The following is a 26,407-nucleotide window of genomic DNA, read 5'->3' on the forward strand; positions in this document are numbered from 1 at the left end:
AAATGTTCAATTCAAATGTATGAATAGCAAAATGTAATATGGAAAATAGGAATAATTCAGATTTGTATGTACATTCTATAAAATAATGGTATAAAATCTTCCTGAATTGTCGTTAAAATACTTTGTAAACAGTCGTTTTCTTCAAAATATAACCAAGATTTATGAAGTAATTTTCGCGAATTGTAACAAATCCCAATACCAGTATGCGTTTTATTGTTGGGTTGATAATTTTAATGTTTCCTATGAAATGCTCATCTGAGTCAAATCTTCAGTCGAATCAGATGAGAATTTACACTAGACTGATGTGGAAAACAACGCCACTATGCTCAAACTCCAAAGAGAATAGTTCAATATTCTCAAGAAGTTTTTTGCCGCGCGAAGGTGCCGACGATAGGAACCATTTAAAAAATTGTGCAGTCGAATGTCAGATATCGATCGAAACCTGTTTTGCGTTTCAAGTTAGAGTGATGTTAAATGATGCTGGTTTGTACGACGTTTCATGTTATCACTTCAACAACTTGCCAGATGGTTTATATAAGAACCTTGCCGGAGACTGTTTCTTGTATCTTGCTGAAAGTAACTATTACATCAAACTAATTTTAATAAAGAGCTATTTATGATCAATAAATAAAGCAAATATTTTTTTTATGAAATAGTTATCAAACAATATAGCGAACATCGTAATCTTATGCACCAATGAAACGTTAACTTTCAGTTTTCTCCCAAACATTTTAATACAAATCCAGAGCCAACCTACATCAAGGTAACATCCGTCGGCTTCTTTGAATTGATTCCAGGCATACAGCACCCCATACTGAACGACGACATACAGGGAATGAACCAATATTGTGGAATTTTTCCTAGCAACAGAGGAGTGAATGTGTTCCAGTTCAACATACAAAACTATTCCGTGTATAATTTTTATAATTTTGATGTCACACTTAATGCATACAATGCTTTAAGAATGATGAATTTTTTCAAGGTAAATTTCACTTTGTGGTTTATCAGATGCTATTTTTGTGTATTTATTATTTTTGCTCTTTATTATGCTACTCTGGCATAGTCAGAACTGCTTACAAGTTACACATCCACACCGAGTACATACAGCATATTTTTATGCACCGGCAAGCACCGTATAATTGTCTTTGACTTTCAGACAGACTGTATCCGAGCCGGGCCAGGCGTAACTGCACAAGACATGGCACTTCGACCGACCGAGCTGACTTGTCGACGATTTTTCTATTTAATTGGTCATAAAGAAAATGTATATTGCATTTAACATAACTAATGGAGATATTGCAGTTTTTACAGCTTTCATCATCATTAGCTACATCGCCTAATAATTCATTATCATCATCGCCATCCTATCTATACTATCATCATCATCCATATAACCATCGCTGCTTCATCATCTCATTATCGTCCTCAGAGCACAGTCAATGGAACGATAATTATAGGTGAGACCTGTGATGAAGCCGCTTCAAATATGGGTAATATAATTCCGTATTTGAAGAGCATCAACCTGGATATGAGTAGTTTACAATACAGAAAGAAATGGCTGTTTGTATGGCAGCAGGGAGCTTACGAGAAAACGCTCTCTATTATCGATAATAATTCAAAAGTTCCTTTGTCTAAGGAATTTGTTTTATGCAATACAGGTAGGTGTGTGTGTGTATGTGTGAGTGTGCATGTGTGAGTGTGTTTGTCTGTGTTTGTCTCAGTGTGTTGCAGTTTCCGGGTTGGAGCGTTAACTAAAGATTATCGGTTATGGTACTAAACATATCTAAGAAGATCTCTATTTATGAGCATAGAGTAATGTTCATTCCAGTAAGTACGACATGTCGAAAATAATGTTGGATGTTTGTATATGAGTATATATAATGTTGGATGTTTGTATAAGAGTTTGTATATAAGTTTAAACATCTACTCTGAAGGATTGAATCTTTAATTTAGCAATGCGTCTATTTAAATAATAATTTAGTCTGCGTATGCGAATCTTGCGTATCTTGAAATTATTTCAGGTTTAGAAAAGTCTGCTATACTAATAAAGTCATTTCAACTAATTTAATTAACCGAACATGCAACTTGCAGTTTTTTTTATTCTGTTTGGGATAGGGATTGGATTATATTTGATGATCAGACTCATTTTCGATTGCTTCATGTGGTTAAGTTTAACTAAGAATGAATCAATTAATAACTATTAATCATTAGTATTATAAATTGAATGTAGATAAAAGATTTATATTTATTGAAATTAAAAAATTTTATTAAAACTAAATTAAAAATTTAGAATATTTTTATAACTACTTAGCCAGGAACAAATCAGATTGGACGGGATTTACTCCACGGGTAATCTTTTAAAGAGTAACCTCAAAATGAACGTATATAAAAATGGAAATAAATGTTTTATTTAGTTTAGTTATTTTTTTGTTTAAAAAGATTTTCAAAATTTTTTGCCAATTTATTGTTAAGTATAAAGAAATATATTTTTTTCTGTTAAGACATTTGTTATTAAAACTATTTTAGAAACTAATCGAAATCATTTTACAATATTAGAAATAACTCTTATTAACATTTAAGATGCTTTTTGTGTGACTACTCAACCTCGGTATTTTAATTTAGGGCATATTTGTTAAATTCACAAGCCTATTATAGACTTTTTGTGCTCTGCTTTATTTGAAATTTGTATGTTTAAAAAAAACTAGTGTATATTTGTAAGAAATATTTGGCTACATTGTTTTAAAAATAGTGCGCAAATGAAATAGAAACGAATGACTGACAAATTTAAATCGTAATTAAAATAAATTATCGTAATTACGTATATAAAATCACTAAAGTATGAATAATAAAAAATTACTTCACAAATTCAACTCAAACTTTATATTGTAATTTCGAATTAATTACGATTATTTTCAAAGAACCTAGAACGTGTAAATACCTTTTGAAATAATGAAAATCGAAAAATTAAATAGGATGAAGCTAACCAATTCGAATAACATGATATAAAAACACCAAAAAAAGCTTTTTTGTTCTATAATAATAACAATGAAGAATAATGCGAACAATGTTCAAGAGATAAAAACCAAAAGTTAACGCCTGTTATTCAAAGCCGAGGCTCTGAGAACTGTAACTTTCATTAAACACGTAAAATGATAATCAAAATGAAAAATTATAAGAAATGAATGCATGCTTTAAAAGTTTGGTTGAGTTTTAGCATAGACATCCACAGCTTCATACCCAATTTCATCAACGTAGAGCTCCCGCCTGTACTCAGTGAAACTACCGACAATGACGTTTTGTCTGCAATACGGACAGCTTTGCTTCTCTTCAAACCACCTGTTTAAACATTCCATGTGGAAAGCATGACCACAATGCAACATGTAGAGAAATTCTTTTTCTGTGAACTTCTTTACGCAAATAACACATGTGTCGCATGAAAACTTCTCCAAACAGTAGGGTAGAATGAAAGTTCTCCTAACCATCCTAGCGTGATGAAACGTGTCTAGGTGGTGGATCTTAACAGTGAAAACGACGCACGAGCGCCTCTTTTTCTCTTCAGTGTAATGTTCTCGTAACGGAGTGGCTAACACCTGCTTAGAGTGAAAGTCCTGCATATTCTTCATGATGTCAAACTGTTGACCAGCTGACAGTAAATCGAAAACGTTCAATTTCTTCATACGGAAACCTTGAAAGTTGATTCCTTTTGAGCCTACAATGGCGAGGTGGTCTATTTCTTCGCTAGGCAAACTGTATTTTTGTTTGATGGTGTCTAAATAATTTTTGCACATCATATATTCGTTTCTCAACTTGCCTTTTGTGCAACGGTTCAAATGTCTTTGAACTATAGAATCTAAATATTTTATCATTATTGATTCTGGTGATTTTGTTGACATGTTGATAGAGTTGAATGTTTGGCTCAGAAATTTAAAAAAGTTCCAAAAGTATTATTTTTCTGATTTATTTTGATGAGTAGCTTACATATATACTTTTTTGAAATAAAGAACTTTGAATTTTCACAAAGTAAGAATAAACTTTGTTCATTTTACCGCAAAGAAAAATAATAAATTTTTGGATTTTACGACAGAGACTAAAACAAAGAACCCGAAAACTTTGCTGGAAGTTATCGTTTCCTTTGCCTCAATGTTAAGCACGAAGTTATTTTATTCAAAATTTTTTCAATTGAAGTAAAATTATAACATTAAAAAATAAATAAAAATTTACATTTTTCAGAGTGTTCTACAACTATAATCAAGATAATTTTAAACTTTTTCCGTTTTTTTTACAATCAAATTTAGTTAAAATGTCTTTTGTTAGGTAATATAATTAAAATAGTTTTAAAAATAATTGAATCTTGTTGTCAAATTTTATTGAGTGTTAAGGAAGGGAATTCAAATTGTTGTAAAATTATTTGAAAACTGTTTTTATTTTTTTTTATTGTTATTGTTCAGAAATTACGTACATTTCAACTTCGGATTCATAATTTCAGTTAAATTAAACATATTACCAAAACGGAATTTGAGGGAGTTTTGTATAAAATTATGTGCATTTACAACATAATGGAGCAACTCACTCACAAAATATTTAAAACATAGACCGAAACACGAAACTTCTTCAAATTCTTTTCATTTACGCATTACGAAAAGTCGTGAATGGAGTCTTGAAACCTTACCCTTGGTCTCCTTATCCCGGTTAAGTTTTAAAATTGTAGCTAATTGTAGTTAAAATAGGAATAATATTTTTTGTTTTAATTTTATTGATAAGATGATTTACTTTTTTACAATTATTTTTCAACAAAATAAACGATTTTTCAATATTTATTATTTTCATTACAACGTTTATTGAAACATAAAATCTTTCATAAACCAATGTTTACTGATACAGATTCTGGCATGAATTTTAAAACTGTCTTGAAGTTTTGGAATAGTGTAATCTTTTAGGGAGTGTGTATTGTTTAAACCATCATCACAGTAACGCAACATTACAAACTGCTTTTTTCTAAATATTACAATTTGGCCAAAAACACTTTACATTGTGAGAATGTTTAGCAAAAAGTCCCAAATTGACAAAAATGCCAATGAAATAAACAAATGTCTAAACAAAATTTTAACCTTGAAAAAAAATTTTTGTAAACCAAGGAAACAACAACAAAACAGATACACTGAGCCTGGCACGCGGACCAACCAAATGCCCCAGTAACAGTATTTTTGCGACTTCTGCGTGCAATGTGTTCTTGGTTATTTTGGTCGGTATGACCAAATTTGTAACTATCCCCTTTGTGTCTTTTGCGAGTTTGTGATGGCAACTAGAAGATTAAAAATTTTTTATATCTCTAAGTAGATACTTTCATATTGAAAATCATTAAAAAAAATTGTAATGTAGGTACTTTATTTTTCTTACTATGCTTATGGTTACCATGTTGTTCTTTTAAAATTTCTGCATTTTCATGTTTTTGAAGACGAGATTAAAATGTTTTTTTTTCTATAAACTCATTAAAATCATGTAGGTATATTACGCTCAGCTAATCAAACTAACTCCAAATTCATTATCAGATAAAATGTTTTTGTAAAGAAATATAATATCGTTTTCTGTAATGTTTTGAGATTAATTTCTCATGGACTATAATGTGTTAAAATTGTTAACCTGTCAAAAACATTGTAATCCTGTCAAACGTCAATCACATCGTTGGTCACGTCAACTTACTTACAAGCAATTATGAAACGTGTCAGTATGACACGTTGGCAATTAACTTTGCTAGTCGAAACAATAAGGCTTTGAATTGTAAAGTGTTATTGAACATTTCATTGATCTTTAAACCATTTTTTAAAAAATCAATCAATCAAATCTATATTTCATTAAAATCGTAACTTTAACGACAATTAAGGTCGTAAAAATTTATATGATCTTTCAAATTGATAGTTATATTTGTTAGTTGATGCGCAGTAATGCTTAACAAGATTACCTAACTTTTAACTTTGATGTTCGTAAAACGTCGAAACTTTCAATAAGCAAAGCAAATCTGAATATAGAAAGTTTTTTAAAGAAGTTCAAATTTAATCAAAAAAAACATGATTTTAAATATGCACACGTTCAATTTTTAATTTTACTTAGAAATATTGGAAATATACCAAATAAAAGATTTTATCCAAGTGCTGTCAGTTAAAGTTGACACTTGTTTTTACAATTTTCTGACATATAGAAAATTTAGTCTTTTAACTTAAAGTGATGCAGTTGCAAATTCACTTTATATTACGCAGCTTATAAAATTTTAATTTAAATTAACTTTACCTTGTCACTCAATCAACTTTGCGTTTCGATTTCTAACTAATAAAAATAAATATTACTAACACAAAGTAGGTGTCGACATCTCATGCCATAACAATAAAAACAAAGAAGATTACGTGATCGATTTTATAACAAAGACCAGTTTTACTATATAAGAACAACATTCTACGACATATCACCATTTCTTGAAACACTTTCGCAGCGTTACTTCTGCTGGTAAACGTCTTTAAAATCTTTAGCCAAACAGCTATTACAATCAGTAATAATGTCGAATCAGAGGCATACGAATATTAGGTACAGGCCGAGTTCCATGAGAAATGAGAACACTTTAAAAATTAACCCTCCTGGTGACCGCAATAGTTTTTTCTTCAATCCTTCCATTCCACCCCCTTCCATTCATCTCCCTTTCATTCATCCCCCTTTCATTCCTTCCTCGTTTATTCAACCTCCGTTCAATTCATCTTCGTTTGTTCGACCTTCTTTTGACTACGAACATACCAGCAACATTCAAATGTTTGAAAGAGGAAATAGACCGTTTATTCGAGATAATAGATTTTTCCAACCTCAAAACAACCAACTTCAACATCGACTTCCTTCCAACAATTCAACCAATCGTCCCCAAGAAAGAAGCCATAATTTCAATCAACAGAATCATACAATCCATCGTCCCAATCAATCCAATAACTATCATCAACCTGTCAACAATCACCAACGCAATCAACACAACCACAACCATCACGAAGAATATGATCCAAGTAATCCGTGGATTGAAAATAGATTTCATCCCTCTGACGCCGTAAATCATCATGCAAACCAACCTCAACACGGTAGTAGGAAAAGGAAAAACGAGGAAGATGAGAACAACAGAGATTCTAAAAAAATAAATTTTGATATGAGCAAACTAACGAACTGTCCCATTAATATCGATGATTTGCTAAAAAATCTGGTCCAAGGCGGTTTGATCAAAACAAATTCAGCAAATAAAGAACATGTCGAAAAGGGTTCTGATGAAAAAAATCAGAATAACAAAATAACACCTCCAACCACAATAACAAAAGATGAGTCGTCCAACCAGTTTCAATTGCCGCTAAAATCTGAGTCTGTGGATCCAAGTATTGAACGTAATTTGAACAAAGGAGTCATGTGTTGTATTTGCGGATTAAGATTCAGAGATGACAATCCGTTTGGGCTGATAGACGCAGAAGTGACAGTGTCTGCGGAAACGAGAATGCAAATCCACAAGCAACAACACTCGAAAGATTCCATGATCAAACCCTCAACCAAATATTTGAAATTAAGTGACTGGCTCAAACTTGACTACAGGAATGCGTCAATTGATTATGGCGAGCAAGTTGTTGGTGCAACTGAAGAGAGGTGTAATAATGAGACAGCAACAAAGGAGCAGAAAGTTGAAAAAGTCAACGATGAAGATAATGAGGATAATGAAGAAGCCAGCGATGAAGAAGATGAAGATTATGACGAGGAAACTATTAATCAGATTATTAAACTCCAACACAAGAAACCTGCTAATTTTTGATCTAAAATTTTTTTGTATACATTTGAAAAAACGTTTTCATTGCGTTTACTGTGAATACTTTTATTTGTATTTTTTAATGTAAATATTTTTATTCATATTTTTTCAAATCAAATTTTTTAACGGAATTATTTTTTCTTTTTATTTAAAGTGATGTTAAGTTTTAATAAATTTCATTAAACATTTAACATGAGTTTTCGTTTGATTTTATTTCTACAGTAACACCTTGTAACTTAAACAGTAATTAATATAAATATTAGTGTGATTGTAAGCGTCCTTTAAAAAGATCTCAGAGGCGTTAACAATTATTGCAGTACATTGCGTAGCGCTTTACAAAAGCAATGCAATGAATGGAGAAAAAAAGAAATTAGCACTGGTAAGCCTGGACATAAGATGATGATGCTTTTGATTCAAAATTTTTAGGTGCTACGTTAATATTTGGCATAATTTTTAGCATGTTTTCCTGGCTCTGGGATATTAAATTTAAATTATTCTCTAAGACGCTTGTACATATTCGGCAATAAAATAAAATAGAATATTAGATCCACATCAACAAAAAATTTTCATGTTTAAGTATTTTTAACGGATATGCATTTTTTAAATATTTTTGTAAAATTAAAAGGCCTGGAGGTTGACACATGTACGCACGCCTAACAAATTTTAAAAAATGTTAAAACAAAATTAACTAAAACTTTATTAGAATAAAATTGTACAAAATATAAGCAAAAAATAAAAATAATTTAAATTGTTTTAAAAATATAGAGGTAAATAATTATGATTACATTCAGGGAATCACCCTTCATCTGGTTTTGTTTGTCGTAAACATTTGTTCATTGAACGATTCAAGCGGGAATTTTGTCTCAAAGCGAACATTTGTTTCAAATTTTCCTTCGAGTAAGTATTCGTGTTTGTAGTATGTGTACATTTTACACGTGTCAATAGCCATTTAAATAAACAGTAGTCTTTCCCATTGTTGAAAGATCGTTGATCTTGTGGTTTAAATAGCGCGATCTAAGATTGAAGTTTTGAACAAATGCAATTTTTATCATATTTTATTTCATAAAAATTTCAAATATTTTCAGTATTTCTCCGAATATGAATTTATTTAAAATATTAATCTTGATTAAAGTGTTAGCATCACTTTTTGTTGCACATCTGAGTGAGCAACAAGGGCAGAACATGATGAGTTGGAAGATGTTTAGACCTGCTTATAGTTTCTTGATTGCTAAGAACCAGAAAATTCTTGTTTGCTTCGATGATCAAATGTCAAGTTTTAAGAAAACCAAAACAAGAAGCAAGATTGATTGCCTAACTATATGTTTGGTTCGTTTGAAAAAAAATATTAATTTTTATTTCAAACATTCAAGCATAATGAAGAGAAAACCATTGAACTTTAAGTTTTATTTAAAAAATTTTCAACATTTAATCACATATCAGAAGTTAGAAATTAATTAACTTTAATTCTGATAAATTCGGACAATCACCGCATTTTTAAGGCAATGACGGGCAATGAACTGAGAGGCGTAAATTACATTCAATCCATTGGATCATGTTCATGCGTCCCGAAAGCAAACATTCGTTACAAAGTTACTACTGTTGATCTGATGGCTGGTGGAGTTGGTTGCATGGCTTACGTTCACCATGGTGGATATAACAACCGTTTCATATATTAACTGAAATTTTGTTTAAAATGATTTAGTAAAATGATTAAAGTTTTTATTATATATGAAATAATACTGAAACTTTAAGTTAAATTTTTAGAACTTGTTTACAAAATCATTGTGATGTCGGAATAGGTAGTGATTTCATGTGTTGGAACATTACAGACTGTCCTACCGAATTCGACTACGTGATAGAACACCACAAGTGCTATAAGATGCAGTACACACAGCAAAACTGGCAAGTCGTAAAGTCATTATGTAACAGCATCTCGTTCTCCCATGCCATTGTCACTGATGATTTTCTTGAGAACACAATCTCCCTTGATTACGTCAACTTTACTTGTAAGATATTCCTATTATCTTTAAGTGTGTAACTCATTAAACGCCATAATTTACAAAAATTTGGAAAAGTCAACTTTTACCAATTGACCAAAGGTCTGTTTGCAGAAAATATTTCACTAAACGTAATGTAACCAATTCAAATTCAAATTCTTTCTATTTTGTCAAACCAAAACAATGAAAATTTTAAACCAATAAAAATGAAACAAACTTTATTTTATCCACATTAGATTTCGACCTTACCCAATGCTCTCTACCTCATCTGACAAATTCTTTTGGATTTTTCACAAGTGGCATTCAAGAGTACGTTGATGGCGTTCGAACGTTCATCTGGTCGCCTTACCCTGGTTAAATTATTTATAATTTTTCATCCAGTCAGCGTCTAACTGAAGTTTTTATTTTTTTATTATATCTTTAAACGTTTTGACTGGTTTTTGTCATGTCTTTTTTATCCTAAAAAGTTTTTGATCTTTTGGGAGGCATGGAACATTTTTTTGTCAAACTGTGTAATGCCTCATCAATGACGTTTTTCAATTTATAAAATAGATTATGTATATTTTATTTTAAATTATTTCAACTCACTCAGAACTTCTATTTTGATTTATTTTATAACTTAACATCACCTGCAGTAACTCAGTTTTATCAGATTAAAATTTAATTAGTTAGTTTAAACATTAAGAGTTGCACTCTTTTTGTGCCCTTTTCATGTTGATTTTATTTTCCCCATGAATAAACCTGTTAAAAAATTTCATTTCTCGTTTCTCCACAAAAGGAATTCAAAAGCCCGTGCAAATTGATGAAACAGTTTGGTTTGAAGGAGAACCCAATTCACCTCCAGATGAAGGGAATGCCTACTGCATACAAATCCTCCTTTTAATATATACCGGGTGGGACGATATACCGTGTAGCGAATTTCGCTGTGTCCTCTGTGAGGTTGATTTGGACACATAAAATGCGCTCTCTTTCCCTCTCTCCCTCTCTCTCTCTACCTTTTTCTTTCTTTTGAGTTTATTGATTGAAAGTATTTGAAGGTTATTACTTTTAAGAAGCAGCGGTGTAGTCGAGAACGTGTGCTTATAGTTTTAAAAATTTGAAAAGAAATTTTCAATTTTTTTTGTAGCCTCAACTAAGTTAATCACACTGGCATGAGAGATGGACTGAACATAAATTTAGAAAAAAATTCATTTCAAATTCTCCCAAAAGTATTGTTTAGGACTGCAGTGACAAAGCCTTCCCTTTGCTACGCTTCTGAAAAAATTACCATTTTTATCATCATTTTCATAGATGCAAATAATTTTTTATTAAAATTTAGTATATTTTCGCTGGTTTATAAGCGTTAATTTCCATTTAATTTTAAACTTGTTATTCTGCACTTGTATTTCTACCTTCAATACGTTTTATTCCTTAATTTCTTTTATTATTTATACTATTTCTATTCTTTTAATTACACCAGCAATAAAAAAAAAACAATATTGTATTAGTAGTAGTAACGGTTGCAGTATTTAGTGTAAGCGTTACAGTAACTACGATAGTAGTAGCAGTACCAGAAGTAATAGTAGTCAGTGGCGGGTGTAGGGGTGGGGCCGGATAGCAAAAATTTGGTTAGTATCCTGTGGCCCACCCCCCGTCATATTTCAAATTTTAACTTTTTTAAATTTTGACCCCTCGTCAACGTTGTTGTCTAGATCCGCCGATGTTAGCAGTAGCAGTGTTTTCTAATATTTGCAGAATATACTGACGCAATTAAGTTTTTCGTACTGATACATATATTTTTTCATGTTGATTTTATTTTTCCCATTAAAAACATTTAAACCTTTGTATCACCAGAAATGGGCAGTAATGTAATTCAAGTAATAAAATTACGTAATTTTTTTTATGTTAAAAATTTTCATTTCTTGTTTCTCCAATACAATACAATACAATTTACTTTCCAACGTTAGTGACATAAATAAATTTGCATGTTGTGTTAACATCTGTCCGTCAGAGTTTAAATTTGTGATGAATAAAAAAAGAATAAAAATTAGGTTTACAATGATGAGTTTTGCGTTTGAAGCAGTTGTGTTCATCTATCGAAAATCTTGAACCTAAGGAATAATGTGAACTTGACGATCGTTGACAGCTACAACACTAGTTCTTGAAATTTAGAGATTTTTGAAATTTATAACATTGATGCTGGTAGTTACGAGCGTTCAAGTTTTACGACAATAACATAACACAACATGACACAACACAACATAGCATAAGTCGGTTCAAACCAAAAGTCCTTATGCCAAGGTCCACTTCCAGCAGATACATAAAAATATGCAACAAAACACGAAAGAAGAATTAAAATTGCTAATAGCGAATTATTATTTTACATGATTAATTTGGCAAACGTTTTTTTAATTAAGTAGAGCAGATTAAGATATTGCAATCAATTTAGGTAGATACTTTGTTTTATTTTATCAAAAAATTAAAAAGGTCACAAAGATCCAAATAATCATTTCTTACTACGATTCACGGCCAGCAACATCAGCCATGGTAGCAGTAACATTGTTTTGGATAGTTTCTTTTGAGAAACAGGCACACGATCCATTGGACTGAATGTAGTTCATTCTTTTTTACATGTTGCAGGCTTTTTTTCAAATTACTCATGTTTTTTAGTTAGAAGAAAGAAAAAAGAAAAAAAGAAAAAAGAAGCGTCAAAAACTTCTTTGATGTATCTATATGACCATAAAACTTCAAAGTCGCAAACGAAATTTGTATTCAAATAAATTTTTAGAATTTAAAATTTTTTAGAATTTCAAGAAAAAAATTTTTTTTAATAATAATTTGTATAAGTATATCTGTTCACTCAAATATAAACTATATTTTTTAGTCAAAATGTAATTTGAAATTACTTTGAAACTACCAAATTACTTAAAAATAATTTCAATACAAATTACAATTGTAAATTGAATTGTGCATTATGTTAATTTTGTCATGAATTATAAATTTACTTAAAAATTGTGTTAGAATGAACAATTTGTGAACGGTGGCCTGCGACACAAGAATTTTGTTTTCTTTTAGCTTTGGTCTCCTAATCATTACCTAATTATTATTAATTTGGATTGATTGAATAAAATTTGATTTGATTTTGATTTGATTTGAATTACGTGATTTCATTACTTGAATTACTTTACCGTCCATCACTGGTGATACGAAGGTTTAATTGTGAGTATTGAATAACATGCGAGCATTTCTCCGTTTGACAACGAAAGAATGAATGAACGGACTAACAATGGGTATAAATGATTTATTAAGTAAATAATTGAATAATATAGCTTCAGTTATTTTCAGGAAAAAATTTAATGTTTGAGTAAATCGGACTATGGGTGAAACCAGAATTCAACAGACAATTAAATAATTTTGTTGACTTGACAAAAGAGAGGTATTTTTCAATTTCATAAGTTATTAACATTAAAGGATCCAATTTTCATTGGCCCTTACCGTCAAGCCATAAACGTTTTACTCTGTTATGTTTGTTTACCCAGGACTGTTTTTTAACGATTTGGGTAAACATTTGTTTCAGCGCAATTCTTTCCTGTTTCATTTTAGTTTTTTAATGAAAGTTTTTGAAACAATGACAAACCATGAACAGTAAAATTATTCTATCACGTGACTTCCTGGAAATTTGATGATCCTTCCGTGATTGGATTGGCTATTGAGACATGAAATAAAAAAAATCGGATGAATGAAGAGTATGACGTAGAAAAGAAAAATAGATGAAGAAACTTTTGAATGAATGAACGAACGAACGAACGAACGAACTAACAAACGAACGAACTAACAAACGAACGAACCAACGAACAAACTTACGAATGTATATATATATATATATATATATATATATAATATATATTTGAATAGAAGAGGAAGCTTTTTAATGAATGAGTGGACGACTGAACCAACGACCGTTTTTCCAAGTGCTTAAAAGTGTCGGCTCTGATATAGAACGATATAAAATTTGAATAAAAAGAATCATTTCTTTAGTTTTGAAAGCATTCACAATGTTAAGCTCCAAACTCGAGTTCATTTATTGTTTTTTCTTTAAACTTTTACTACTAAATTTATTATTTATCAATAAAAGTGAACATTTGGAGCAGTTGACCACAAAAAAGTTTAGACCTGCCTTTAGTTACTTGATTGTAAGGAATCATAAACTGCCTGCTTGTTTCGATGATCAGATGCTCGTCACTACCAAAGTTAAAGTCAGGAGTTTGAAAGAATGTATTGCAAAGTGTTTGGTAAGAATGTACTGTACGCTGTACATTGTACATTGTACTTAGCTGTACATTGTACAGCTAACTTTTTTTATTTATAACGCTTGATTCTATGGTTATTGAAACTTTAAATAAAAAATAATTATTTGTAAATAATTATATAACTAAAATAATTAAATTTTTATAAAAATATTTTGTTACAAAGATGTTTTTTTTACTGGGTGAAACGCTGTTTGAATTCATCTCAGGTTATTCCGATTATCGGTTTTTTAAATTTGCATCAACCGCTGTCTGGACGAAATTAGTTGAATGAAAGAAATGTATTTAGGGGAATATAAATTTACACCAAAATACCTAAATTAACCACTTACACAGTTAAACATATTTTAAGCTTTTATAATACAGCATTAAACTAACATTTGAATATGAAACTGTCTTTAAAATACGTTTTTTTAAATCTTAAAGGTTAAAAACAACAATAAACTAAGAGGAGTGAACTACGTAGCGTCTAACAACTCATGCTCGTGTTTTCCGATCGCAAAGATTCGATTCAGTCTGATTTCTACCACGGTTGCCGGCGGTTGCAGAGGATTTGCTCTGCAACATGGTTTGTCTCAAATAATTTTTACATTTTAGAAATATTTGTATAAATATTGCTTTGAGTATAAATTTAAAAAAAATTGTTATTAAGTGCGGTGCCTTGGACAAAAATATTTGATTTTGGGTTTTAAAATTAAAGCTGTGATATTTTCTAATAGCGTTTAACAGCCAATCATTTTTCATTCTAGTTGCAACGGCGGTTACTTCATAATAAGTGAATAAATTCTTAATCAATGGCAGTGTCGGATTGCAAATGTTAACGATTAAAACTAACAATCCTCAATAAGAAACGGAAACAACACGAGCTAACGAAGTGATTTGTTGGGTCGTACAAAGAGAAACTGCGATACAATTTTGACAAGTATTCGGGATGCTGACGAGTTCCCAGTATTAACGAAACACCTGTCCAGCCTATCCAAACGAATAGTATTCTTATCTTCTCTTCAATCCTGCGCACAGCTCTTCCTGGCTTGGTGTTCTCTTACAACAGCGTAACCGCAACAGCAGTGAGCAGTGTTTGTACTGAAAGTCAGAAAAAATCACTGTTTGTGCAGGAAAAGCACCGTTTTATGTTCCCTCCCGTAAACATTTTGGCCCCCTCCCCCATAAAAATTCAAACATTTTCAAAATTTTGTTTCCCATCAAAGTTGTCGAGATTGGCCGCCATTGTTCTAATTCAAGTATAGTTATGGATGTATGATGTCGCAACTACAGGACAATTTCTCTTAGCAACTTTTCGCTTGCTTAAAATATTTCAAAATGAAGTTTATTGGCGATGAACTTCCTCAATTGTAACTCTACAGACTGTCCAGTCACGTTTGATTACATTCTAGAGTACCACAAGTGCTACAAAATGCCGGACAAGATTTTGAGCTGGTACGATGGGAGGATGCTCTGCAACAACATTTCATCTTCTCATCCAATCACAGTCGACGATGATGTTGAGAACGAAGTTTCGCTGCAATATGTCGATTTCGTCACTAAAAGTTGGTCTAATTTTATTTTTTTAAATTATTGATTAACTCCAATTGTATGTCTTGTTAGATTATAAATAAAAAAATTTATTTTCGGCCATTTTTATATATTGTTTGTATGTGATAATGAGTTGTGGCATATTTTTAAAGACTACCAGTGGTGCCCAGGATCTGATTACAGCGACTGGTTTGCGTTCTACACGAGTGGCATTCGAACGTACATGAACGGTACAAGGACGCCTTTTCTCTGGTTTTCCTACCCGGGTTTTTTTTCATTTTTTTATTATTAAAAAAACATGTTTTCGAAGCCAACTGATTTTGAAAATGTATAATAACACCAAATATTTGGTATAAATATAAGAATCACTGTGCAAATGCATACTTTTATAAAGTATACTCTCAAAAATGTAATTAATTGGAAAAACAGAGTGAAACAGGAAAAATGCTGCATCATGGGCGTTTGTGGTTATTTTTTACAGAGCATATAGCAAAATCTTGCAAAAATAAAACATCGAGAGCGTGCCTTCGAATCCAGTCACTAAAAAACGGAAGACCGTCGCCTTACAGCTACTCCATCACGTTAAAACAATCTACCTAACTGAATTTACTAAATCCATTCCTTACAAAAAACCAGGCAAGTACAAAACCATGCAAAGCTCGTCAGTCTGGCACAGCGGCGAGCCAAACTCTGCTGACATTGGACTGGACTACTGCGTGCAGAGTATACTCTACGGCTACTTTGGCTGGGATGACCAGCCATGCACAGCTGCACTCTGTGTTCTCTGTGAGTTTGATATGACGGACTGACCGATGGTTGTTGGTCAGTCGTGTTGTAAAATTCATTTCGTTTCAGTTAGTGAAAAAGTTGAAGCTTAATGATTTTCCATGAGAGATTGACAAATTTTTACGTGCTTTCATTTAGTTTAAAAAACAACTGAATTACTTCTTTACAATGTTAAAACAATTTAGCATTTCACAGTAATGTTGTAGTTTGTTTCGTTACCGTATATTTACTAACCTGTTTTTAATTTATTTTGAAAAATATTTGATAAAACAATCAATGATAAAATTAAAAGTTTTAAGAAGAATAATGAAAATATATTCAAACATAGGATTATAAAATTCACGTAGAAGAAACACGACATTTTTGTTATTTCCTTGTACAACAAATGTTTGCATCTACCATTGTTTAACTCACGCAATCATTTTTATGAAACCATTTTGTCATTCTCAATGAAAATATAACAGAAAAAGTTCATAACAGCTCATGTTTGACACGAAAAGTAATTAATCCCATTTCTTAACTAAGTTCTTTACAAATGACACATGACACACTGATCAATATATGATATATTCAGGATATGTCACGTAATGAATGGTGTTTACTTTTTAATCTATCTACGATATTAATTTCTTATTTTATGTTAATTTATAAAAATTAAAAAATATGTAGAGCACTTAATGAAAATAATGATGTGCAATAATTCTAATTAATTCGCTTAATTAACCCTAAGCTTTACCAACGGCACTCTCGCCATACGTTAATATGCAACAGACACGCGCAACACACATATTGAATGTGGTGGGCTGAGATCTCATTGCATTAGAAGCTGCTCACCACAACAGCTGAATCAAATGTACCAACCAACCCTTGTTGGAAAAAATATACATATTCATAATTGATCGGCTTGTCATGTGTCATTTGTAAAAAAAAATTTAGGTGAGAAATAGAATTAATTACATACATAAGCCTACATCACCATATTTTTTTGATGTAAGTAACGTGCCCACATTTCGTCACGAGCATTATAAATTTCTTCGATTTTTTTTTTTTTGTTGCTTCTCTGTTAGAAGTCGTTCGGAGAGATTTGTATTTTATATATATAGTATCTTAATAAGCGTTTTGATAATAATGTATATTTCTTTATGAAATTACAAATTTTAAATTCGAAATTTATGTTTTGTTTTTAAAATATTCTTTGTTTTTGTTGTTCTCAAGTTTTCATTTTGCTTATTTAGATTTTATTAGAATATTTATCGCTGGCAATATTTCCTGCTAAGATTCACAGAAGTCTCATTATTATATTATAATATATTACATTGCTTGGAAAAATCTTTTAGCTAAAATGTTTAATAAAATTTCAAAACAAATTAAAGCTGAAAATTGTATTAAAATACAACATATACAGATGAGCTAATAATGAAAGATTTTTGTCATCAAAAATAGGTTTTGTTTATAAAATTCAATATTGGTAAAGTAAAGCAATTAATTATTTCTGCGTTAAAAGCAATTCAAAACTACTTTAAAAAAGAATATGTTTTATAAAGTTTCCCAATTTGAAAACTAATTAGAAAGTGAAAATTGTTGAACCTCAACATGTTCTGTTATTCAACCAGCGTTTCTCATTTTCGGTTCAAATATCGTCAATAGTAGTAAGCTGTATAAAATGACCAATCTACGTTGTTGGTCAGTTTTTTAGGAGAGTACCCGTTTGCGTGTTTGTTGAGTTGACAGGTCAAGGAACCCACATTGAAGTTGATGGAGTCACACTGACCCGAGTGACGACAACGATTCACGCACTGCATGACACTTCTGCTCTTCAAGGACGTCATTTTATATCCAGTCAAGTAGGTGCCGGCTTGTCTTTTCCAAATTAGAGAATCTAATTTGATAAAATTGTTTTCATCTTGTTAAGCCACATAATTAATTTTTATTTTTCTATTAGATTTCGAAAAAATTTTTAAATAATCTGTTTATGGGTGTCGAGATAAAGTAATTTCAACACTACTCGTATAATAATATAAAAATTTGTAAAAAAATATGTTGGAGTTAAATGATTACCTTTATTAACTGGTTCATAGGCCTCTAGCTCGCAAATAGTGAAACTTCCATCTAACGAGTTTGCGCCAGCCTGCGCTATTAGGTACCTGAACTTCGGGAGGTTGGCATTGCATTTCAACTCCACTTTGACTCCGAGTTTAACCGAACCAGGCCAAGTTGCACACATTGGGTAGTTGTCTCTGACTGGAGCTGATCTAACGCTGTCCATATTGGTCAGTCCAATTATGAAGTTGTCCATTCGATGCATGATCTTAATGAGAACAGAGCTATCCTTATCTTTGAGTTATGACGTAGTGTTTGATATTAGGCCATGTTATTTGTGACAAATTATATACAACGATGTGTAATTTATTTTACATCATTTGCGTTGTTATGGCCTTTTAATCTGGTTTGAATTTTGTCTGTCCGAAACTAAAGACTGTCGTGTGGATGATGCCCTGTCTGCGCCTACGTACATTTGCCGTAGTGTGCGAATTTGATGCAAATATGGGAATGAGATTCGATAAAAGCAGACTTTAGAAATGTGAGTTTTAGCAAAAAACAACTTTTAAAGGTTTTTTTTCGTGATTGATATTGAAAGATTTGGACGCATATTAAGACAAACTTGAAGTTCTGTTAGGACACAAAAAGTTTTACTGACTGTAAAGGAGAAAAAATCTATTGACCGTTATGCATTCATCTGACCTACATAGTTGGAATAGATAAACATAAAACTTATTTAAATAATCTTCATCAACTCATACTTGTAATGAGCCTAGCGGTTAAAACCACGTAATCAATACAATAGGTTGATCTCATATCAACCATGAACCAGTTCGGTCCGCCAGCAGGATCCTTGGTTTGACCACAATGGCAATAAAGCGGTAAAGTGTTGTGATAGCCATCCACAATCCAATCGGCTACGTACTTTTTACACACGTTATCTTCGTAAGCCGAACTACTGTTAGCTGGCTTTTTTAACAGCAAATTTGTTCGATATTCTGTGCGAAGTATTTAAATGAAAAATAATTTTTTTTTTAATTTACACAAATTTAAATTTGCTAATTTAACCTTTAAAAGGCTTTCCGTAAATTTCCCATTCACAGACGGACATATATCCAGAAGAGTTGTCTGGTTGTTGCAGTATGACGTATCTGGCTGGAGGTGTTGCAGAGGAACAATTCAATCGAACTACCTGTTTCAAAGCAACTACATCTGGATATTGAGCGCAGAGCTCGTATGTGCCTCTCACTGGCGGGTAAACCTCCAGGGACCTGTTTGTCACTCCTACTATAAAGTAACTCAAATCGTTCTTTGTTGCTACGTTAATGTTGTCTGAATTTCGTTATTTTAATATATTGAAATAGTTTATTTGCAGAATTACTTCAAAATAATCAAAAAATTTTGATTGAATTCTTGAAGTAAATAATTTTTCGTTAGGTTTTATTACATCTAGCTTGCTTGCAGGTACAAACAAAAAATAAAACCAAAAATTGACAAAATAAAATTATAGTTTTCACTTGGTCCAGCAAATAAAATTGTGTAGAATATGAAATAAATATGAGCCAGATCAACTCCGATCCAGTTGGGTTCGAACCCGGGCCACGTCACAGAGCAAAGTTTCATGTAATCGCTCGAACCATTGTTGCCATCAACAGTCAAGAACGATGTGAACTCATTCAATGAATTAATGTAATAGGAAGAACTGTTAAACGTGAAGGTTCCCAGAGCTATGTTCGACAACATTTCTTGGCAATCTGAATGTTTTTTAGGTTAAAAATGGTTAAAGGTCTATCACACTCTTCCTAGGTTCAGAGCAATCAACAATCATCGAAAATGAATACGTGCTAAGCTGTGCACCACACACAAAGCATGTGATAAGCGGGCATACTGTGTCATACTCGAATCGAACCTTGTCACTGCACTTTCCGCGAAACAAAACCAGGCGACCTTAACCACTCGGCCATCACGTCGCCATGAATAACGGTTAATGACATTGGCGTTTTCACAAAATTAATTAAAATTTTTACGAAAATGAACCCATCTAAATTGTAATTTTGTGGTTTTAACGAATATTTCTTTTAATCAAAAAAATGAGTAATGTTAGAAATAGCTGAAACGCTAATAAAATAATATGTCTCACTCAATCTTTCAAACAGATTTGCTAGCAAAACTACCAACACCACTGTCAACACATAACTTATTTTCAACATTTTCAATTATCTAACAAAAATCATTCAATAATTTGGGAGAATTCAAATTTTGTCGGTGCATATATACATGAAATTTATCCCAGTAAAATAAATTTATTTTTTTCACCTGAATGAAGCTGAGTGCAAGGAATTCAGTGGAACTTTTTCATAAAAACTTTTTTCAATTTTTACATTTATTATCAATTTAATTTATTGTATTCACTTTAATAAATTTTATTATTACTTTATTTTATTCTATTAACTTTGTTTTATTTTAACTATTTATTTTTAGTTTATTCTACTTTGTTCACTTTATTTTTACAGAGAACACACTTATTTTTTAGCAATATCACGAAAGCATGAACAACACAAATTATTTGGCAAAAAATTTTGCTCAGAAAAATTGCTTTTCAAATAAATTTACAGAATCCACGAGTGAACTCAGTTTTTCGATGCATTGTTGTAAAATTTTGGCGAGTTTAGCAATTGTACATTGTTTAATTTTCAATTTTTTTGTCAGTGCGTCTTTTCAATCCAGTACACGAGGATTGCAAGGATTGCAAAGTATTTGAACAAACGCTATGTTATTTTGCTACTACGTAGGCTAACTATGTCTTCATCAGGGCTTATTCGTAAATTTTACCGTCAAACATCCGTCAATGTCATCATCTTCATATTCTTTGCTTGAATGTTAATGAATCAGTCAGTGGTGGCGAATGATTCAAAGTTATCATAAAAATCTTACTTTTTGCATATTAGGCAATCGGTTTGCTGAATCGGAAGTTACTGAAATGAAAATTTGATTGTTGTTTGATAGTCGAGTTGGTAATTTTTTATTTGATTTGTTAACGTTCTATTTCATGTACAGAACTAAAAAAAATCTTAACACTGAATTTCGTCAGATGCAAAATGTCCAGTGCATGGTACTAAACCACAGCTTATACCAAAACATTTATTGGTCTCAGGTGTCGAGAAATTCCAAATCCAACTTCAGATAAAATCTCCGACACTCTGATTGAACTGCTTCTACTTTTAACATATTAATTAATTAACTAATAAATTAATTTTTAGAATTATTATATGTTTTCATTCTCAACAAGTAATTAAATTATATTATTTTTGAACATTCTGAAAGACTCTGAAAGGAAGATGTACCAATAAAAGCTAACTTAATTGATACGCTGCATGCAACATAAACCAGAACGCTTCAGAAAGAAGCACTGGCAAATTAGATTTCAATGAGTAATGTAAATAATGAGCATTTTCCCAGATAGCCAGTTGGTTTTTAAGTTGAAGTCGGTGATGAGTATGATGATGTATTTGATGATGGCTGCAGATTTGAGGATGAGTCCTGGTTTCATGAATTCATTTATCTGACGAATTAGATATATTTGCTGAATGGGCTGATGGATGATAAGGATATTTGAAGCTAACAGCCAAAAGCAACAAAATTTACTTCGAACTAGTGCAAATCATTGGTTCAATAAAAAAATATTAGTAAAAATCGCGTGATGAACTAACAAAAAATCAAATTTTTGGTCTGGCCGGTGATAGTGAATAATGAATTTTTTGAAAAAAAATTGAACAAAATAACAAAATGGAATTTTAAAATTTTAAACTCAACTAAAACTTCAAACGAACGAAAGATTTATGAGAGATAGATGGATGAATGGATGAATGGATGGATGGATGGATGGATGGATGGATGAATGGATGGATGGATGAATGGATGGATGGATGAATGGATGGATAGATGGATGGATGGATGGATGGATGGATGAATGGATGGATGGATGGATGGATGGATGGATGGATGGATGGATGGATGGACGGACGGACGGACGAATGGATGGATGGATGGATTGATGGATGGATAGATAGATGAATGTATTGGATGGATAGATAGATAAAAAAAGAGAGAAAGATTGAAAAGTTAAGCGCTTGACAGAGCATGATATATTTCAAGTTTAGCTTTGACGATAACCACTTAACTCTGTTCTACTTTACTTAACTGTGAATCTTTGTTGTTATATTTTTTTTATTAATTCATTCCAAGATTCAAAATTTCCATACTAAAAATGGTTTGAGATAAACTTCTTCATCAAACTCATCTTATAATTCTTAATGAACATCGTTGCAAGCGAGCAAGTACAACAAACAACACCTGAACGATTCACACCGGCTTTTAGTTTCTCGCTTGTTAAAGGGCAGAAGATATCTGTCTGCTTAGATGATCACATGTCCGTTGTTAGGACTGTAACTGTTGGACAAAAAGCATTGTCCGATGCTTGGTTATTAATTTATTTATTTATACATTCTTCACAAATTGTAATATTCAAAATGGTTATCGCTTAACAACTATAAATAAATGAATATTAATTTATTAGGCAGTTTGTTGTCAAATTTTATGGTTTCAAATTCCAAAAATGAAAAAAAGGGAGAAAACTTTAACAGATTCTTTATTGTAAAAAAATTTTGTTAGAATTATAAAAAGTCATTTGAAGTGCATCGAAACAAATATTGATATGTTTACGATCAGTGCAGAGACCACCTCTGAAGCCTGCAAGGAAATTTAACAAAACATTTAGAGTTATTATTATAACAAAGAATCATAAATTATTAATGAACCCATAACATTTATTCTTTGTTTTAATTCTAATATAAACGAATCAAGTTTCATCGGTTTGATTCATTATGTTCAAATTTTAACCGAATTCGAGACTATATTGATATTTTAAAATTATTGTTTGAGAGTGACAAATGAAACGGGTAGTGTTCTAATTTCAACTGAGTTTAAATTAACTTATTTTAAAAGTATTTATTTAAAATGTCAAACAAAATGTCAGCCAAAAAATCAATCGTTGAATTGATTAATAAAGCAGTTCAGGAGCAATCGGCAGAATGTACAGTTCGAATGTTACAACACCCGAAGTCGAGAGACAATCACCTGATGAACTTGATGAATGATCAAAGAAGGAATATATTCGTCAACCTGGTAATTTATCAAGAAGTATTAATGAAAAATAACGTGCTCAAGTTGAAACCACGTGCAAAAGTTTAGTAGAACCACGTGTTAACGTGCTATTTAATTAGAATTATTATGATGAAATTTAATTTAATTTTCTTATTGCCTTGCATGCTGTAACAGCTTCTGTGTGTCATATTCTGAATTCTTTTTGAAATAATAATTAAAAATGTCACAGCTGTAAAAATCATTAATCATATTTGCTAAGAAACCATGCAAGTAACAGACATTTTTACTCGCACAGTAATGGTTTGTGTTTTATAGCCTTGCTTCTGTAGGAATATGAACAAAAATAATTTTAATGTTCATTTTCATTTACTGCTGCAACATTCTATCGTCCGTCCGATTTACAAGCAAATTAAAACAACACGGTTTGTACGACGCTCATGGTTTATTCTTCGCATAAAAGTCGAGTTAATAATTTGGTGTAATGCTTTTATAGAAACGTCATTTTGAAGCTTTCAATGGCGCAGCTGATAAAATCGAAATAGAAAAAAAAGGCAAACATTCTCTGCACGAGGACTGCTACTTACATACATTTTAGAAGAACAATTAATTATTCTGATTAGTATGAACAAATTCAATTTGTAATTTGCGGAATAGACGCCTGGATCTGGATTAGTTCGAATGGTAATTGATCCATCGGAAATATTAAACCTACGGAATAACGAACACTTGACGATTGTTGGAAGATACAGCACTGGTGTTGGAAAAGTCTAGAAATGTCTTTGAAGTTCTAACATTGGTGTTGGTAGTTACGAACATCAAAGTATTACAAAAATATAAAAGAATGAACGAAGGAACTAATGAAAGATTTATATGAAAATTTAATTAAACGACAAATTTAATAATAATCAAACGTGACTTAGCCGATAAACTGATTGGCTTCTTGAAAATGACACGGTGATATTATTCGCATTCGGTGAAATACATTTTAATACCGATAGACGGATGACTGGTTTGACAAATGAATGGATAAATGGTCGGATGAATAAAATGGATGGATGAATGGATGGATCAAAAAACCGGATGGATAAATGAATGCCAAAAACGATGTGCGAGATTTGTAAGGAAATCTCTAGAAAAATTCTTCTATTCAACGGTCCAAAGAAAAAGTTTGGCTATTTTCTACTCGAGATTCTTTAACTTTGCTCTTTTCACGTTTCAACATCAACAAACAAATAATTATCGAGGTAGAATATTTTTCAACTGTTTTTAAATTACTACCCACCTGACAGACCTGTTTAATAATTTTTGCAAAAAAATTTTCAACAACAATAATAAATAGTATTAACAATATAAAAATAATAACAAATGTTCGTCAGAGACGGAATAGAGCCAGGGTATTATCGTAGATTTGTCTGGCAAAGCCTTCAACGTCTTCCTCGCCCCTCACTGAAGACAACACCTCAAACACCTGCCTGCCAACATTATATTCACGTTTGGAAAGTTAAAAAAAGTATTCTACGGAAGCATAAAATTTAAATTTCAAACTCAAATCTTTTTCCAAAGAAGACAAACATCTCCATAGGCATAAATATAAAAATATTTGCGTTAAACCACCCAAACGTTCCACTTCGTAATCAAATCTAAATCGCAAAATATATATACTTTAGCGTACAATAGACAAGGATTTCTTTGCAATCAAACCAGGTCACTCGCATCAGACATCAACCAATCAATCAACTAACCAATCAACCGACCAACCATTCAACTCACCCAATGTTAGCGGGCTCATTCCTACCCTTAACCATCAGCCCCATCTCGAACTTCTCTTTCTTCCTGCTGGCCACCGCATCACGTGACTTGTTGACGTGCTTGTAGCTGGCGTGCGTCGGCTTCACTTCACACCACGGCGAGTCTTGTGGCGTCGATGATGACGACGGTGGCGTGGTAATAATATTAATAATAATAAAAATAACAATTATTATTATTGTTGTTGTTGTTGTTGTTACCGGTCTCTATGAGCAGTCTATCAGATGGAATTCGTTTGACGACATCCAAGTTGTCAGCAGTCTTCAATGAGCTGATTGAACAATTGATCGATGGTTGATTCATTGATTGACCGAGTGATTGAGTGATTGATTGGACGATTGAATGATTGCTGGTTGATTGAACGATTGATTGGTGGTTAATTAACTAATTCATTGATTAATTGACTAATTGATTATTTAACTGTTTGATCGATCGACTGACCTGACCGATTGACTTATTGATTGGTGAAAATATTAATTAGTTAAATGATTGATTGATTCACTCCCCCACTCAACCAAAAAACCATCCAAACGATTAACCAACCAACCAACCAACCATCCAACCAACCAACCAACCAACCATCCATTGATTCCGATGTAGAAACCGAACTCCATGAATTGCTTTGCATCATCATATGTACCATCGAATGAGTGAACCTACAATGGCGACGACGATGATAAAGATGATGATGGCATGGTGTGTGAGTGAACAAAGTGTGAACGATCGCATGAACGAACGGGTAAATAAAAGAATGAAAAAAACAGATGAACGATTGAATAAATAAAGAATGAACAACTTTATAATGTAATTTAGGATTTTTTTTTGTCGGTTGGGGGGCATTAAAAAAATGAAAATCGCTATTTTGCTTCATCAATTTTTATGTAAAGAATGGGTGAACAAACAAACGAATGAATGAACGAACTAATGAGCGAACGAACGAATGAGTGAATGAAGAAATGATTGAAGAGAGAATGCATGAGTCA

The 26,407-nt window shown here is 31.7% G+C and overlaps 5 protein-coding genes across 5 annotated transcripts; 3 read left to right on the forward strand and 2 right to left on the reverse strand.

The window, feature by feature from the left end:
* Nucleotides 1-203: 203 nt before the first annotated feature.
* Nucleotides 204-2,361, forward strand: HELRODRAFT_179244 (hypothetical protein; the record flags this gene model as incomplete). Its single annotated transcript, XM_009028099.1, has 4 exons — nt 204-576; nt 747-982; nt 1,430-1,658; nt 2,312-2,361. 4 exons carry the CDS (start codon nt 204-206, stop codon nt 2,359-2,361), a joined length of 888 nt encoding a protein of 295 aa, XP_009026347.1.
* Nucleotides 2,362-3,239: 878 nt separating this feature from the next.
* HELRODRAFT_153046 (hypothetical protein) lies at nt 3,240-3,428 on the reverse strand (the record flags this gene model as incomplete). Its single annotated transcript, XM_009028100.1, has 1 exon — nt 3,240-3,428. A coding segment is annotated over one exon (189 nt), but the record flags the coding sequence as incomplete, so codon positions are not given.
* Nucleotides 3,429-6,547: 3,119 nt separating this feature from the next.
* Nucleotides 6,548-7,819, forward strand: HELRODRAFT_179246 (hypothetical protein; the record flags this gene model as incomplete). The annotated part of the gene is made up of 1 exon (XM_009028101.1): nt 6,548-7,819. The coding sequence occupies one exon, from the start codon at nt 6,548-6,550 to the stop codon at nt 7,817-7,819; it is 1,272 nt and encodes a 423-aa protein (XP_009026349.1).
* A 1,176-nt stretch (nt 7,820-8,995) lies between these two features.
* Nucleotides 8,996-16,438, forward strand: HELRODRAFT_179247 (hypothetical protein; the record flags this gene model as incomplete). The annotated part of the gene is made up of 13 exons (XM_009028102.1): nt 8,996-9,086; nt 9,254-9,255; nt 9,313-9,460; nt 9,613-9,819; nt 10,047-10,163; nt 10,589-10,749; nt 11,996-12,090; nt 13,925-14,081; nt 14,523-14,664; nt 15,117-15,185; nt 15,461-15,643; nt 15,782-15,895; nt 16,266-16,438. 13 exons carry the CDS (start codon nt 8,996-8,998, stop codon nt 16,436-16,438), a joined length of 1,659 nt encoding a protein of 552 aa, XP_009026350.1.
* Nucleotides 16,439-18,055: 1,617 nt separating this feature from the next.
* Nucleotides 18,056-20,419, reverse strand: HELRODRAFT_179248 (hypothetical protein; the record flags this gene model as incomplete). Its single annotated transcript, XM_009028103.1, has 6 exons — nt 18,056-18,294; nt 18,474-18,749; nt 19,217-19,453; nt 19,524-19,787; nt 19,973-20,209; nt 20,395-20,419. 6 exons carry the CDS (start codon nt 20,417-20,419, stop codon nt 18,056-18,058), a joined length of 1,278 nt encoding a protein of 425 aa, XP_009026351.1.
* Between the last annotated feature and the right edge of the window lie 5,988 nt (nt 20,420-26,407).

This window comes from Helobdella robusta (assembly GCF_000326865.2).
Source record: "Helobdella robusta unplaced genomic scaffold HELROscaffold_53, whole genome shotgun sequence".
NCBI classification, from domain to species: Eukaryota; Metazoa; Annelida; class Clitellata; order Rhynchobdellida; family Glossiphoniidae; genus Helobdella; species Helobdella robusta.